At 42.3% G+C, this 16373-nt stretch overlaps 1 protein-coding gene across 2 annotated transcripts in view; it reads right to left on the bottom strand.

The window, feature by feature from the left end:
• dgkh (diacylglycerol kinase, eta) overlaps positions 1-16373 on the bottom strand; it is a 503605-nt gene that overhangs the window by 141133 nt on the left and 346099 nt on the right. For both annotated transcript variants that reach the window (XM_059967802.1, XM_059967801.1), the window contains 3 exons: positions 15720-15804; positions 12175-12266; positions 1643-1742 (listed from right to left, as the gene is read on the bottom strand). In XM_059967802.1, the coding sequence (XP_059823785.1) occupies positions 1643-1742; positions 12175-12266; positions 15720-15804 (277 nt within the window). The remainder of the gene's footprint in view (positions 1-1642; positions 1743-12174; positions 12267-15719; positions 15805-16373) is intronic.

Raw genomic sequence — 16373 nt, 5'->3', positions numbered from 1 at the left:
CAACCACATGAACAGGCAGGCAATAGAGTGACATAGACCATATGCTGGCAGAGGGATTATTTTAAATGGATATCATGATAGGCACAGACATGATGAGTTGAAAGGCTTGTCGCTGTGCTGTGCTTTTCTACGTTAACGCCATTGGATATTGGGTTAGTACAAGCCAGTAACCAATAAGATGGCAGTGCACTTGGAGGCAGCGGCCTCTTGGGGGTCAACCAAAGGTGTTTTTTACTTTTTTAACTGTCTTTTTTATAATCGCAAGACAATGCTGGACTCCAAGAATTTTGGGTACTGCAAGTTCACCGCATTAGTGAGCTGCTCTTTGGTAGAAGAGCTGGACTTTGTACGCCATGTTACAGCCTACTACAGGAAGGCATTGGAGCAGCATGCATAGGCTGCATAGTGTAACTGGTGGAAACTTCTCTTGCAATCGCAAGACCCTGCTAGACATTGATAATGTCAGATGCCGTAGGCCTGTTTCCTTTGATTGGTAGCATGACAGGTGGTAGAGGAGCTGCATGGCTTCGGCTGTAGCAAGGACTAGGCCTCAAGCTGTGACGCTGGAGGCGGTGTAATGTAGTGCCTATGTTCAGTTGGGGACTGGCTTCTCCCATCAGTACTGCCCTCCTGTGTTTGATAGGTGGAATGACAAGCTCAATTGCATGCGTGTGTTTATCTACAGACTGCTGGGAACGGCACCATCAATTTGCAGGACATGTCACTCAGGAACTTGGGCTGTATATTTTTTGTGTGATAGTTTGTGTGCTCGCTGTTTTGAATATGTTGCGTGCCTTGTGCAGTGTAGGTTTTGCATCATGTTCCCAGAGGAATGCTGTTTCATTCAGCTGAATGGGTGAATGATAACTAAACTTGAATTTGAATTTGAAGCAAGTGCCATTGAGATAAAAGAACAAATTTGATTTTATAAATTATAAAGCAAGGGGCTAAACGGTTGACTGCTGCCTTTATCTTAGAATATCTTCACACTGAAACGCTGATCAAGAAATGATCTCAATTGTTCAGAGCTATGGCTTTGAAGATATTATTACAAACACAACCTCCTTCCCAAAGTATACATGGAAATTCCAACTGCAAACTTCATGTCTGCATATTCAATGTACCCGGTTTTTTAAGCCTGGATATAAATACTGCATAGAGGGCAGCATCAAAACATGGAACATTTATATGGACCCAATATTTACATGGCACCTCACAATGCCAGGTGTAATGGTAAACTTTATATCCAATCCAGCGTCTCTGAATCCTGGCGAGCAATGGAATGTTGAAATATGCCTATCAATTTGTGCACAAAATCCTTCAAGAAGCAAAATGATACTGCCTAAATATTGCTGTAAAGATGCCGATTCAAAAGATAGGATTTACAGCTGTTTATTATGACACCCAGGATTTCTTCACTGCTCTCAAGTGATTGAACTGACAGGACATACATTTAACATTTCATGCAAAAAGGCCTCTTGGCCAATAGTTTTCCAAAAGTGCTCCGCCAGAGTTTGCACACAACCTTCTGACTCAACATGACTGCTGATCAGAATTTTCATCTTAGATGATTTGGAATGTACTATGGCAGCGCAAATGCATTACAAGTTTCTAAAAAAACACAAATACATTGAATTCTTACTTTATTTGCCAGTGTTTCACTCTCTTCTGTATTTTCATTGGTCTTTTCATGCGATTTACCAACTTTGGCAACAAAGTCTTTCACAGTTTCACACAGAATTCTGGTAGGAAAAATAAGTGAAAATTACTCCAATTATGTTCATGCATTTTAATGTTGTCAAGTCAGCTTGGAGATTTGCCCAGAGACTTCATCATACAATCTCCAGCTGGCAACTACCCCAGTTTTCAATTTCCTACCATTGGTCACCTACTTGCCCATGTTTGTGGAAGAGATGAGAGTGCATATTTTCTCTGTTCTGTCAGTGGGAAATGGCCCATTTTTCTAATGTCCAGTATTTGTCAAATAAATAAGCTACAGCTTTTTGGATTAAATGTCAAATGTATTTCAACAAGCCTCCAGAGAACCAAGTCCTGGAGATTAGACATCAGTTCAAATGGTTTAGGTTAGGCAGCCTTAATTCAGGTTTGCTAGCATGATGAAAAGCAAACAACCTTAGGAATAAAGAACTGGGTTACCAAAGAAGATACAGAAAGCTGGTGGAGAAGGTGGTTTAAAGATACAGCTGGAAATTAGAGAGGAGCAGTGCCATATAGAATTAAGAGTGAGATAATACAGTTTGGGAGTTCAGGTTCTGGTAGGATATGTAGAGTAACTGTCAGTGACCTTAGGGGAGTTGATGTATCGAGAGATCACAGGGTGCAAGTCCACAGCTCCTTGAAAGTGATTACACAATGGAGAAGGTAGTGAAGAAGGAATTTGGTACTCCTGCTTTCATTGACTGAAGCATTGAGTCTAAGAGTTAAAAAGTTATTTTGCAGTTGTACAAAACATTAATTAGACCATATTGAGAATATTTTTAGATTTGTTTTAGATTTAGAGATACAACAAGGTAACAGGTGTTTCGGACTCAATGAGTCCACATCACCCAATTACGCCTTTGTGACCAATTAACCTACTAACCTGCCCATCTTTGTAATGTGAGAGGAGACCAGAGTACCCAGAGGAAACCCTGTAGTCACGGGGAGAATGTACATACAAATTCCTTACAGACAGCAACAGAAATTGAATCTTGCTTGCTGGTGCTGAAATAGTGTTATGCTAACCAGTACGCTATCGTGCTGCCCAATATTGAGTACATTTCTGCTCACCACTCTGTGGGAAGGATGTGGTAGCAACAGAGAGAGTGCAAAGGAGATTCACCAAGGCATTGCCTGGATTGGAGGCTGCAGCTTTGAGGAGAAACTGGATAGTCTGGCTTTACTTTTATTGCAACATAGAAGTTTACAAAATTTTGAGGGGAAATAGGACAGATAGTTAAGAGTCATTTTTCCCAGGGCAGAGGAATCTAAAACTAGAGCACACAGGTCTGAGGTAAAAAGGGAGAAATTGAAAGGAAGGGCAAGTTTTTCCACACAGAGTGGTGAATATCTGGAATGAGCTGCCAGAGGAGATGGTGAAGACAGGTACAATTATAATGTTAAAAGGTGTTTGGGCAGATAGTTGGATAGGAAAGGCACAGAGGGATATGAATCTAAGGCACAAGAGTAGGATTACTGTAGATGGTATCACCGTTGGCACACACAAAGCGGGCCAAAAGGGCCCACTTCTGTGATGTACATTTCTATGATTATATGATAAAAGATAACCCACACTATCAGCAGTCTTCAGCACCTTTTCACAGCTGTTGTACTATTTTGGGCACTGCTGTCTTTGTGGAACCTGCACAATGGAACATTGTTTCAGTTAAAATTCATCTAGGAAGTCATGGAATAATAAACCAAAAGGGGTGGGAGACAAATTGGAATCCTGTGGCGTGAAATGGCTCTATTAGAGTAATTGCAAGGTGCTCTCACAAACATGCTCAAGTGTATCATTAGATATGTTTTTCAACAAAAGCATGAATTGGTTCATATTGTTATGCTAATAAATTATGTGAAACAATTAATCTTTTTATCCACGAGGGCACTAGAATATCTAATGACCACATAACCCTCCTACGTCCCATTAACATTTATCTACTGTCTGATCCAGGGTGCCTATAGACCCACGTCCTATGTACTGTGTTCTAGCTCTTTCATAGTGTATCATATTTGTTAAGTAATTTCAAACAGAAATCCCAGCATGTTGTCATTTTACAATGTTTGCCAAAAGTATGTCATATCAATAGTCTCACAGCTTTTGCCTTTTAGAAGATGCCATATAAAAAACATGCTTTACTTCTAAGCAGAGAATCTACCTTGGTGCACTTGTCAATCGGTACGTGAAAAACCAGATGGCTCTCTAAGCTTCTTGAAACCCTATTCTTCAGAATACTAGAATGACCTGATAGCAAAACTGTGAGAAATTGCTCAGACAGGACTTGTATTGCTTTCATTTAATGAATGATCTAACTGAATGGTTTTAAAATGTGAAAATAAGGTGATAGGGTAGTAATTAGATTTTCTCCATGCCTCCAACCTGATGGCATGAACATTGATATCTCAAACTTCTAGTAATGCCCCTACCCTCTCCTTCACCATTCCCCATTTCTATTTCCCTCTCTCACCTTATCTCCTTACCTACCCCCCACCTCCCTCTGGTGCTCCTCTCCCTTCCCTTTCTTCCATGGCCTTCTGTCCTCTTCTATCAGATTCCCTCTTCTCCAGCCCTGTATCTCTTTCACCAATTGACTTCCCAGCTCTTTACTTCACCCCTCCCCCCCTCCCAGTTTCACCCATCACCTCCCCCCACCTTCTTACTCTGACTCCTCATCTTTTTTCTCTCCAGTCCTGACAAAGGGTCTCGGTCAAAACCATTAACTGTTTACTCGTTGCCATAAATGCTGCCTGGCCTGCTGAGTTCCTCCAGCATTTTGTGTTTGCTTTGGCATTGCATCCAGAATTTAGGGTTAGAAATTGGCACGTAAAAAGGAACAGCCAACTAATAGAAAATAGAGTGTTTGGATCACTTTCAAATTGACAATCAGTAACAAATGGCCTTAGCAATTTAAAAATCCATATCAATAATTGGCTGAAAACACAGAGTGTATTTGTAGGTAAAACTAAGATAGGTATGTTTTCAGTCTGTGAGGAGCCAGCTAAAGGACATAGACAGGTTAAATGAATAGGGGACAAAAAATTAGCAAATGGAGTGAAGTCAATTGTGAACGTGAAGTCACACACTTTGGAGGTACAAAAAAAAGCAGATTTCTATTTAACTGGAGCAAAACCACAAAATACTGTCATTTACTGCGTTCTTTGTATTTGAGACACATGTCAGTATGCAAGCAAGTAGGCTAAAGAAATATTGTCTTTATTTCAGGAGTATGTAATATACTGTTATGAGTGCTGAACAAACCTGAGGGAGACACAGGGAGACACAGTTGATTTATGTATTATGGCTTCCTGGATTGTTTACCTTTCGCTACAAGGACATTACTTTGCTCGTTAACATTCCTGAGGAGACAGCAGGAGTGGCCTGATTTGATTGACATGGTCATTTTGAGTTGATGGATGGCTGACACCCCGTCAGTGGGGATAAAAGACAGGTGTGGGGAGACACCCCTCAGACACACCAGTGGACACTGACCGAGTGTGGTGCACCCACAGGAAGGTGGGGGCTTCGAGGACCGAATCAGGAGATCGGTCAACAAAGCTCACAGTGTGACGGTAGGACCAGTGAAGACTTGTGTGTGTGTCCACTCATGCCAGAGTGATGAGTCCACCACAGAAGAACGGTCTAGCTGGAGAACGGAGGGGTCATAACAGAATGATCACAACAGCACGATGGAATCAGAATACAACAGACGGTTTGCTGGCTGCAGCTGCTCAACCTCTCTCTCTCTCTCTCCAACAAATTACAATACAACAACCACAACTACCTCAGCACACATGAACTGAACTGAACTTTTTATTCTTCAATGACAATTCATTTACCCCTAGACATTGATAGAGTTTGTTTATTATTGTTATTATTCCTACACTTCTATGTTTATTACTGTTAACCTGTTTTATATGTATATTTGCACTTTTGATACTGTATTGTGTAGTTTACTAATAAACACCTTTAGTTTTCGGTACCACCAGACACCAACGGATTCTTCTATTTCTGCTGGTCTGTAAACCCAGTTACGGGGTACATAACAATACAAGGAGGATATATTTGATTCATATTTACGATATGCTGGTGAGATCACACCTGGAGTAATGTTCAATTTTAAGAAATGAATGTACTGTAGGCAACCCAGCATAGGTTTCCCACGTAGGTTCTTCAAATAAAGTGTTTGACATATGAAGAAAGATGAAGCTGGTTGGGCCTTTCTTCACTGAAGTTTAGAAACATGCGAGGTGATCTCATTGAAACATAAAAGATTCTGCCGGGGGGCCAAGGTGATGGAGAGTGATGTCTCTCCTATTAGGGTTATCTACAACATTATGGCATAGTTCAGAACAACAGGATAGGCCTTTTAAGGCCAAAATGAAGAGGATTTCTCTTGGAGAATTGTGAATCTGAAATTCTCTACTTGACAGGACTATGGTATGAATATCATTGACTATATAAAGGTTGGAGATAAAGTCATTTAAAGTACAACAAGGTCAATGACTATGGAAAGAAAACAGGAAAATTATGTCCAGGCCAAGACTGGATCAGCCTTGATCCTACTGAAGAGTGTGATGTCAGAAGTGTAATGGAATAATTTCAATTACAGTATCTCTCCAGCCACACATTTACTTGTGTTATCCTTCTACTTCTCAACTTACTGGCTTGTGATCCAGTGGCTAAGCCACAGATTGTCACCTTTGAACTTCTGTTTCTTGTTCTCCTTCTTTCTACAAGGCTCGTCCCTTTTTCTACCTGATGAAATGCTTTGAGAGGTTGGCTATGACTAGACTGAACTCCTGCCTCAGCAAAGATCTGGACCCACTGCAATCTGCCTATTGTCACAATAGGTCAACAGCAGACTCAATCTCCATGGCTCTTCACACGTCTTTGGACCACTTAAACAACACAAACACCTAGGTCAGGATGCTGTTCATCAACAATAGCTCAGCATTTAATACCATCATTCCCACAATCCTGATTGAGAAGTTGCAGAACCTGGGCCTCTGTACCTCCCTCTGTAATTGGATCTTCGACTTTCTAACCAGAAGACCACAGTCTGTGCAGATTGGTGACAACATCTCCTCTTCGCTGATGATCAACACTGACGCACCTCCGGGGTGTGTGCTTAGCCCACTGCTCTACACATTGTATACATATGACAGTGTGGCTAGGCATAGCTCAAATACCATCCACAAATTTGCTGACAGTACAACCATTGTTCGTAGAATCTCAGGTGGTGATGAGAGGGCATACAGGAGTGAGACATGCCAACTAGTGGAATGGTGCCGCAGCAACAACTTTGTACTCAAGAGTCAGTACAACGAAAGAGCTGATTGAGGACTTCAGGAAGGGTAAGACGAAGGAACACATACCAATCCTCATAGAGGGATCAGAAGTGGAGAGAGTGAGCAGCTTCAAGTTCCTGGGTGTCGAGATCTCTGAGGACCTAACCTGGTCCCAACACATTGATGTAGTCATAAAGAAGGCAAGACAGCTATACGTTATTAGGAGTTTGAAGAGATTTGGCATGTCAACAAATACACTCAAAAACTTCTATAGTTGTACCGTGGAGAGCATACTGACAGGCTGCATCACTGTCTGGTATGGAGGGGCTACTGTACAGGACCAAAAGAAGCTGCAGAGGGTTGTAAATCTAGTCAGCTCCATCTTGGGCACTAGCCTACAAAGTACCCAGGACATATTTAGGGAGTGGTGTCTCAGAAAGGCAGCGTCCATTATTAAAGACCTCCAGTACCCAGGGCATGCCCTTTTCTCAGGTGATGATGATGATGACGACATTGACTCAGGCCTGAGAGTCCAGTGTTGGGCATTTTCATGCTTTACAAGGTGCGGAACGAAAGACCGTGTGGCATGCCACTCCTCACACATCAGGCAGAAGATACAGAAGCCTGAAGGCACACACTCAGCGATTCAGAAACAACTTCTTCCCCTCTGCCATCTGATTCCTGAATGGACTTTGAAGCTTTGGACAGTACCTCACTTTTTTTAATATACAGTCAGTTTTTGCACATTTTTTATAACCTATTCAATATACGTAATTGATTTGCTTGTTTATTTATTATGTTTTATTCTCTCTCTCTCTCTCTCTCTCCCCTCCCCCACCCCCCAGATTATGAACTGCTGCTGCTAAGTTAGCAAATTTCACGTCACACGCTGGTGATAATAAACCTGATTCTGATAAGAACCTCTAATTGTGATCTGTCCCACTCTACAACTCAGTGAAAACAACCTTAGGACCAAACAGTAAACGTCCTGAAATCACGTCTGCAACAGAACCACCTACTTCCCCAATTACAGATGCTCTTATAACGATGCCTTGATCTGAGTCCCTCCCTATACTCTTGAACTATTCATGTTGAAATGGCCTTGCCTCTGCTATATTCCCCACAGAACCCTCTTTCCCAGAATACCCTGACTGAATGCAGGCTAGAGGGGAAGGTCTCCTGGATAATCTGCCTCATATTTTTATTGTCAACTAGCCCCTCTCTACCTACAGTTCCTCAAGCTGCAGGGAGATTGAACCTGTTTTCGAAGTGAAGTATTCAGCCTGCTGGGTGATGCAAGCTGTCCCAAAATCTGAAACCCAGAACCTGAGCTCCTCCAGGTGACAAAGCTTGGCCAATACACCCTACACCCTGAATCCCCACAGGCTGGAGCTACCCTGCCTTGCCCTGTCTCTGTCTATTTGATTAATTCCTCTAACAGTTATAGAATTTACTTAAATCACTTACTGTTTTATTTATCCTGAATATATATTTCTCTATTCTACATGTCTTTGTGAAAAACAATACTTGTAAAAACCCACCATAGATCTGATCTGATTTTCCTCCACTATCGCTCTGTCTCCTGAGCAGCTGTTACTCCTGTTAAGATTCACTAGGACACTGCTTTCTGCTACTGTTCACTAACCAGAACTCTATGTCCGTGTTGCTTTTAAACTGACTTGGGTTTTGTCTTCCACACTCCATTCAGGCACACCAGACTTCTATTTCCCTCATCCTTTTTCTGTTGTCAAAACTCATTTTACTCCAAGCTTGACACAATGTAGTATAATACTACCCAGCGATGGGCACCTTGAACATTCACTCACTCTACCACTGGCATGACCCGTCTGAAATTATCATCATTTACAAAGGGCAATGATAGTACAGGCGACGTCATAAGACTGAAACAAACTGGGAGGTAGGCGGGATTGTGAGGAGGTTGCAGAGGCTTTGAGGGAGACAGATAGGTTAAATAAATGAGTAAGCATATGGCACACATTCTACTTTTCCCTTTTTTCTATCCCTGAATGACCACAGATTGAATACAAACGTGATGTTGTTCACTTTAGCAGAAAAGAATGTTAGATTGGAGGATTGTTTAAAAGGTGAGAGACAGAAAAGTGTCAGTGTTCAGAGGGATTTAGATATCCCTCCGTATATATCACTAAATCTTAATGTGCAGGCACAGCACCTGGGTAGGAAAACCAACTGGCCTCCAATTGTCTTACTAAATTATATATGGCCCTGCAATAATATGCACAGGAATGGTCTCTTTACCTAAGAGCAGTACAGGCCATCAGCCCACAACATTGTGCCAACCAGGCAGGTGCAGAATCTAATCTAATTCTATACTTATGATGGAAAGAATGCAATGCAAATTCAGAACACAGATGCTTGGGATTTGAGCAAACACGAGGAAATCTGCAGATGCTGGAAATTTAAACAACAACACACACAAAATGCTGGTGGAACACAGCAGGCTAGGCAGCACCTATAAGGAGAAGCACTGTTGACGTTTCGGGCCGAGACCCTTTGTCAGGACTAACTGAAAGGAAAGATAGTAAGAGATTTGAAAGTAGTGGGGGAGGGGGAAATGCGAAATGATAGGAGAAGGGGGTGGGATGAAGCTAAGAGCTGGAAAGGTGATTGGCGAAAGTGATACAGAGCTGGAGAAGGGAAAGGATCATGGGACGGGAGGCCTCGGGAGAAAGAAAGGAGAGGGGGAAGCACCAAAGGGAGATGGAGAACAGGCAAACAACTAAATATGTCAGGGATGAGGTAAGAAGGGGAGGAGGGGCAATAATGGAAGTTAGATAAGTCAATGTTCATGCCATCAGGTTGGATGCTACCCAGCCGGTATATAAGGTGTTGTTCCTCCAACCTGAGGTTGGATTCATTTTGACAATAGAGGTGGCCATGGATAGACCTCTCATGCTTTGAATTTTTTCAATGATTTTAAGTTCCCTGGCCCCCACCATCTTATTTTCACCATGGACATCCACTCCCTATATACCTCTATCCCCCACTGAGATGGTCTCGAAGCTCTTTGCTTTTTTTTTAGATTCCAGACCTAACCAATTCCCCTCTACCACCATTCTCCTCCGTCTAGCAGAATTAGTTCTTACTCCCAATAATTTCTCTTTTGGCTCCTCCCACTTCCTCTAAACCAAGGGTGTAGCCATGGGCACCTGTATGGGTCCCAGTTATGCCTGCCTTTTTGTTGGCTTTGTGGAACAGTCCATGTTCCAAGTCTATACGGGTATCCGTCCCCCTCTTTTCCTTCGCTACATTGAAGACTGCATTGGCGCTGCCTCCTGCACACATGCTGAGCTCGTTGACTTCATTAACTTTGCCTCCAACTTTCACCCTGCCCTCAAATTTACCTGGTCCATTTCTGACACCTCCCTCCCCTTTCTTGATCTCTCTGTCTCCATCTCTGGAGACGGCCTATCTACTGATATCTACTATAAGCCTACAGACTCTCACAGCTACCTGGACTATTCCTCTTCCCACTCTGTCTCTTGCAAAAATGCTATCCCCTTCTCACAATCCCTCCGTCTCTGCCGCATCTGCTCTCAGGATGAGACTTTTCATTCCAGGACAAAGGAGATGTCTTCCTTTTTTAAACAAAGGGGCTTCCCTTTGTCCACCATCAACTCTGCTCTCAAACGCATCTCTCCCATTTCCCGCACATCTGCTCTCACCCCATCCACCTGCCACCTGCCTTGGGATAGGGTTCCCCTTGTCCTTACCTACCACCCCACCAGCCTCCAGGTCCAACGTATAATTCTCTGTAACTTCTGCCACCTCCAACAGGATCCCACTACCAAACACATTTTTTCCTCCCCCCCCCCTTTCTGCTTTTCGCAGGGATCGCTCCCTACGCGACTCCCTTGTCCACTCATCCCCCCCCCCATCCCTTCCCACCGATCTCCCTCCTGGCACTTATCCTTGTAAACGGAACAAGTGCTACACCTGCCCTTACACTTCCTCCCTCACCACCATTCAGGGCCCCAGACAGTCCTTCCAGGTGAGGCGACACTTCACCTGTGAGTCGGCTGGTGTGGTATACTGCGTCCGGTGCTCCCGGTGTGGCCTTTTATATATTGGTGCGACCCGATGCAGACTGGGAGACCATTTCGCTGAACACCTACGCTTGGTCCACCAGAAAAAGCAGGATCTCCCAGTGGCCACACATTTTAATTCCACGTCCTATTCCCATTCTGATATGTCTATCCACAGCCTCCTCTACTGTCAAGATGAATCCAAACTCAGGTTGGAAGAACAACACCTTATATACCGGCTGGGTAGCCTCCAACCTGATGGCATGAACACTGACTTCTTTAACTTCCAGTAATGCCCCTCCTCCCCTTCTTACCCTGTCCCTGACATATTTAGTTGTTTGCCTGTTCTCCATCTCCCTCTGGTGTTCCCCCCACCCCCAATTTCTGTCTCCTGTGGCCTCCCGTCCCATGATCCTTTCCCTTCTCCAGCTCTGTATCACTTTCGCCAATCACCTTTCCAGCTCTTAGCTTCATCCCACCCCCTCCGGTCTTCTTCTATCATTTTGCATTTCCCCCTCCCCCAACTACTTTCAAATCTCTTACTATCTTTCCTTTCAGTTAGTCCTGGCGAAGGGTCTCAGCCTGAAACATCGACAGTGCTTCTCCTGGCGCTGCTGTGTTCCACCAGCATTTTGTGTGTGTTTGCTTGGGATTTGAGTTTGGGGGATCGGGGCCCAGAGCAGTGTGGTTCTATGAGGAGAGAACAAGATGGCTGGGCCTTCTCCTCAATAAACATAAAATTGTAAAGTGCTTGACAGAGGTAGATTTCACCAAGGGTTCTTCAAGAGTACTTCCCAAAATACAGTGTCAGGCTAACAGAGTCATGGTGAAACCACCCCCAGTATCCTATTCCCCCTAAGTGTTATATACTGGATGTAAAGGTATAGAGTCTAAAAGCTGAATTTCAATTCAACAAAACATCACTGGAAGACCAGTTCAAGTACCTGACTCCCATCACCATCTCAAAGGTAATGAGGAATGGGCAATACATGCTGGCCTTGTAAATGGTGTTCACAGACCAAGTAGGAATTTAGACATGCAATGTTTAATATTGTCCACAGAAAACTATCTACAGTTCTTCTAGAGGAATTAAGTGACTCACTTGGCAGAAGATATAACAACTGAGTGTTGGTCAGAGTTGAGAATCTTGGTTAGGTGAGCAGCAACTGAATCCTCATACGCTGATATCTGAAACTGAGAAGTGAAGGTTAGGTTTTCCAGATGCAATAGACAGCTCAGACAACAGATAACACTCATCTGACACTGAAATGGGTAATTATTGAATCTAGCCACAGCTTATCTACACCAGCTTATTTCTCAAACATGTCTCACGTTGTTTGCCTTCCTCGAAAATTATGTATAAACTCACCGGAAATAAGACTTTATATGTGAACACAATGTGTCACAAATATAATTTTTTTAAATCTCCGCAGCATACCGTTGGTTATAGTGACAAGCTGCATCAGAGACAAAGAGGCGCATGTGTGAACTCCATACTCCAGGTGTGGTCTGACCAGAATTCTATAGAGTTGCAACATTACCTCGATGCTCAACTCAATTCCCAAATAATGAAGGCCAGCACAACATACACACTTTTTGCTTCTATCAGCTTATCCAGCAATTTTGTGGGATCTTTATTCCTCCACAACAAGGATCCTGATATTAAACATGCACTCTACTTCCAAGTATCTTCCAAAGAGTATCACTTCACTCTTTCCTGGATTGAATTCCATCTTCTACTCCTTCACCCAACCTTCTACACCGTCTACAACAGCACTAGTCTTTATGTCAGTGGCAACCTTACTAACCCACCTTTCCATTTCATGAATAAACATCACAAAGAGTAGGAACCCAAAAACAGATCCATGCAGAATACCACTAGTCACTGATCTTCAGGCAGAATATGCTCCACTTACTACTTGTTCTGTGGACAAGCCAATTCTGATTCCATGCAGTCAGGTTTCCATGGATCCTATGACTCATGACTTGCTGGCTGAGCCTACCATGGGGAACCTTACCAAATACCTTACTAAATCCATATACACCACATCTAATGCTCCATTTTCATCAGTGTTTTGTCACCTCCTCGATTGGCACAGCTCCACTCAATCTAACAGAATGACTCACACATGTTCTAGAGTCACTGGACTGAGCAAACTGTCCTGTCACTCCACAACTACTTCAAGGCCAAAATGGAGTTTAGCAGGTGAATCCGATACTACATAGACCCCATCAGTGTGTGTGCAAAACCATGCATCTAGTCTTTGCTACTTAGACATTGAGAGAATTAACTTGTTGGCTGCTAAAGTTCACTTTAATATAAAGAGTTCAAAACTGCATTGTTGTTTCACGCTAATGTCCTCTAGCCTCGATTTATACATTTTAAAAATACTTCTCAGTTGTTTACTTTTCAAGTGGAAAATATCCCATGCTGCTGAAAGCAGCTCCAAGGAAAAAATTCCTGGATCTGCCAAGGATAGCAACAAAAACAAATCTTCCCAGATGACAGCCTTTGTAAATCTACCTTTGTTATTGAATAGGCTTAGCTACACGCAATGCAATGTTCAGTCCATACATTCTAACAAATCTAGAATACTAATTGCCTATTCTCCAAGATGATAAATGCTTCAGAATTTCATATTATTGTTTCCAATATATACATTTTTAAATAACCAGCCTGAAACTAAACTACTTACTGTGGTAAATATTTAAAAAGACCCCTACTGTCTCTATTTTCCTGTGAAGTACAGCGTGAACAAACAACATTTGCACTATTCAGAGCAGCAAACAAGGAAAAGGAATTTACAACAAATTATTTCTGCAGAGTCCATAATCTGATCAGCAATTGACATTGACTTACAATATCTACAACTACTATCTTGGACCTTTATCACTTTTGATGTGGTAAATGTGAGATCCTCCGCTTCTCCGCATCATAGTACAGACTGAAAATTCTGCCCACTAATAAACCTTTCCCTATCTCATACATTTTCAGCACTGTGGCACTGGCAGAGAATGCCAAATAGGGCAATCTTTGCTATCTATTCAGGAAATAACTCATCAATGTGCATTTCCTTCCAGACTCATTCACAGAATTGGTGGGGAGGATAAAAGATTTAAAATATATGAATCGGATTTCTGAATATGACCATCAACTATACAGTACTGTGCAAAAGTCTTAGGCACATATATATAGCTAGGGTGCTTTAGATTTTTGATTAATTTTATGTAATGCACTAACTGCTGCCACAAAAAAAAATCATGACGTATGTGAATGATGATAAACCTGACTCTGATAAGGATCCTTATTGTGGATTAAGAGTGGGAAGGGGCAGGGAGAGGGTAATCTTGGTTGGGAAAAGGGGATGGGAGAGGGAAGGAGCAGAAAGTATCAGAGAGACATTCTATAATGATCAATAAACCAATTGTTTGGAATCAAACCTTGCCTGGTGTCTCAGGGCTGGGTGTGTCTGCACCCACTATACTCTCTGTCCTTCTCTGCCACCCGTCCCATGGCACTTCACCCTCACCATTCCCGACATCCTTTGTTCCTGCCAGATTCACAAAATCACTCTCTACTCCACATTAACAAATACAGTACTGTGCAAAAGTCTTAGGTGCCCTAGTATATATACGCCTGAGACTTTTGCACAGTACTGTATGGATTACTGCCTGTGGAGTGACTTGGATCTGCTCCAGTTTGCCTACCATCACAAGTCAAAAACAGATGCCATTTCATTGGTTCTTTACTAAGCTATGGACAATGAAGGCACATGTATCAGCATGCCCTTCATTAACCCAGCTCAGCACTTAACACCCTCATCCCCTCAAAACTAATCACGAAGCTCACTGACCCAAGCCTCTGATAACTCCCTGGACAAATGGATCCTCAATTTCCTCACTTGCAGACCTCAATCAGCAGGGATTGGCAAGAATGTTTTCTGCACAATCACTATCAGCACAAGTGCACCACAAGGCAGAGTGCTTGGCACTCCTCTCTACTCACTGAAAACCACTTGATCATGTAACTCTAAATGCAATACTTGAGTTTGGACTAAAATTTGGTGACAAATCTGTATATAGGAGGTTGTTTGTCAATCTTTGTTATTTATAGTTTTTCATAAAGTCTTTGTATTTCTTTATTTTCCTGTAAATGCCTGCAAGAAAATTAATCTCAGAATAGTATATGATGAACTGTTCATACTGTTCAACAATAAATATACTTTGACTTTGACAGGAAAAGTAAGGACTTGAAATGGCTTACATCGTTCGCTGGGCTGTAAATTCACCACCACCTGTGGCAATCATTGCAAAATTACCTGTCAGGTTTGTATTTGTATGGCACACAATATCATCAGTGTGTCAATAAATGTACAAATCATATTATTCAGAAAAAATGGGTTAATTTCCATTTAGTACTCCTGAGCATCATTTAATGCAAAAAGTCTAAATTCATCCTGTCCACTCCCACTTGTAAAACTCAGCGGTCCAGAACATTCCAATATTGGAATGGAATGTGATTTCAAATTTCTAGTCTGCATTCCAGCAAAATAAGATCGGGGCCAGTATTTATCTTTTTGCTTTCTATTAAGGGCTGAGAGTAAATTATTGTTCTGTAACAAAGTCTTTGCCATGGTATATACTTACTTGGGATTCCTCAGCATCCTCCTCTGGGGTCACTGCCAAGGAATGTTTTGGTGGTATTTTTATTTCATACGTCATAATGCTCCATCTGAACAAAAACAAACACAATCCTTGTTTAATTACCATCTGCTGACTAAAGGCAGCCTGTTCATGGCACACAAGAATATACAAATAATCACTTGGTCCAATGTGCAATACACATTTTATTGAGATGGGATGATAAAGCAGACCAAGGAGCTACGAAAGGAGTGATCCCTCTGAGTTGATGAGAGAAGCAGAGAGAAAAATATTTGCCTGGCGGAGGAGCCAGATTGCAAGACATTGTAGGGAGTTATGAACACAGCCTAGTCTATCACAGAGTCTAACCTCTCCTCCATTAAATCTGTCTACACTTTCCACTGCATTGGGAAAGCAGCCATCATAATTGAAGACCCCTCCCACTCTGATCATTGGCTCTTCATCACTCTTCCATCAGGCTAAAAATAGAAAACACTCTCGGGCTGTTATGAGACTTAAAAGACCTCCTGAATGGTAAAGAGGAACTTTTGTCCTCACAATCTACCCCAACATGGCACTGGCATCATATTTATCCACCTGCTCTTCACTTTCTCTGTAATTGTAAACTCAAGTGATTCGGCAGGCACTAGAAATCCAGAG

This window comes from Hypanus sabinus, chromosome 4 (assembly GCF_030144855.1).
Source record: "Hypanus sabinus isolate sHypSab1 chromosome 4, sHypSab1.hap1, whole genome shotgun sequence".
NCBI classification, from domain to species: domain Eukaryota; kingdom Metazoa; phylum Chordata; class Chondrichthyes; order Myliobatiformes; family Dasyatidae; genus Hypanus; species Hypanus sabinus.
This window is presented reverse-complemented; position numbering and strand designations above follow the sequence as displayed.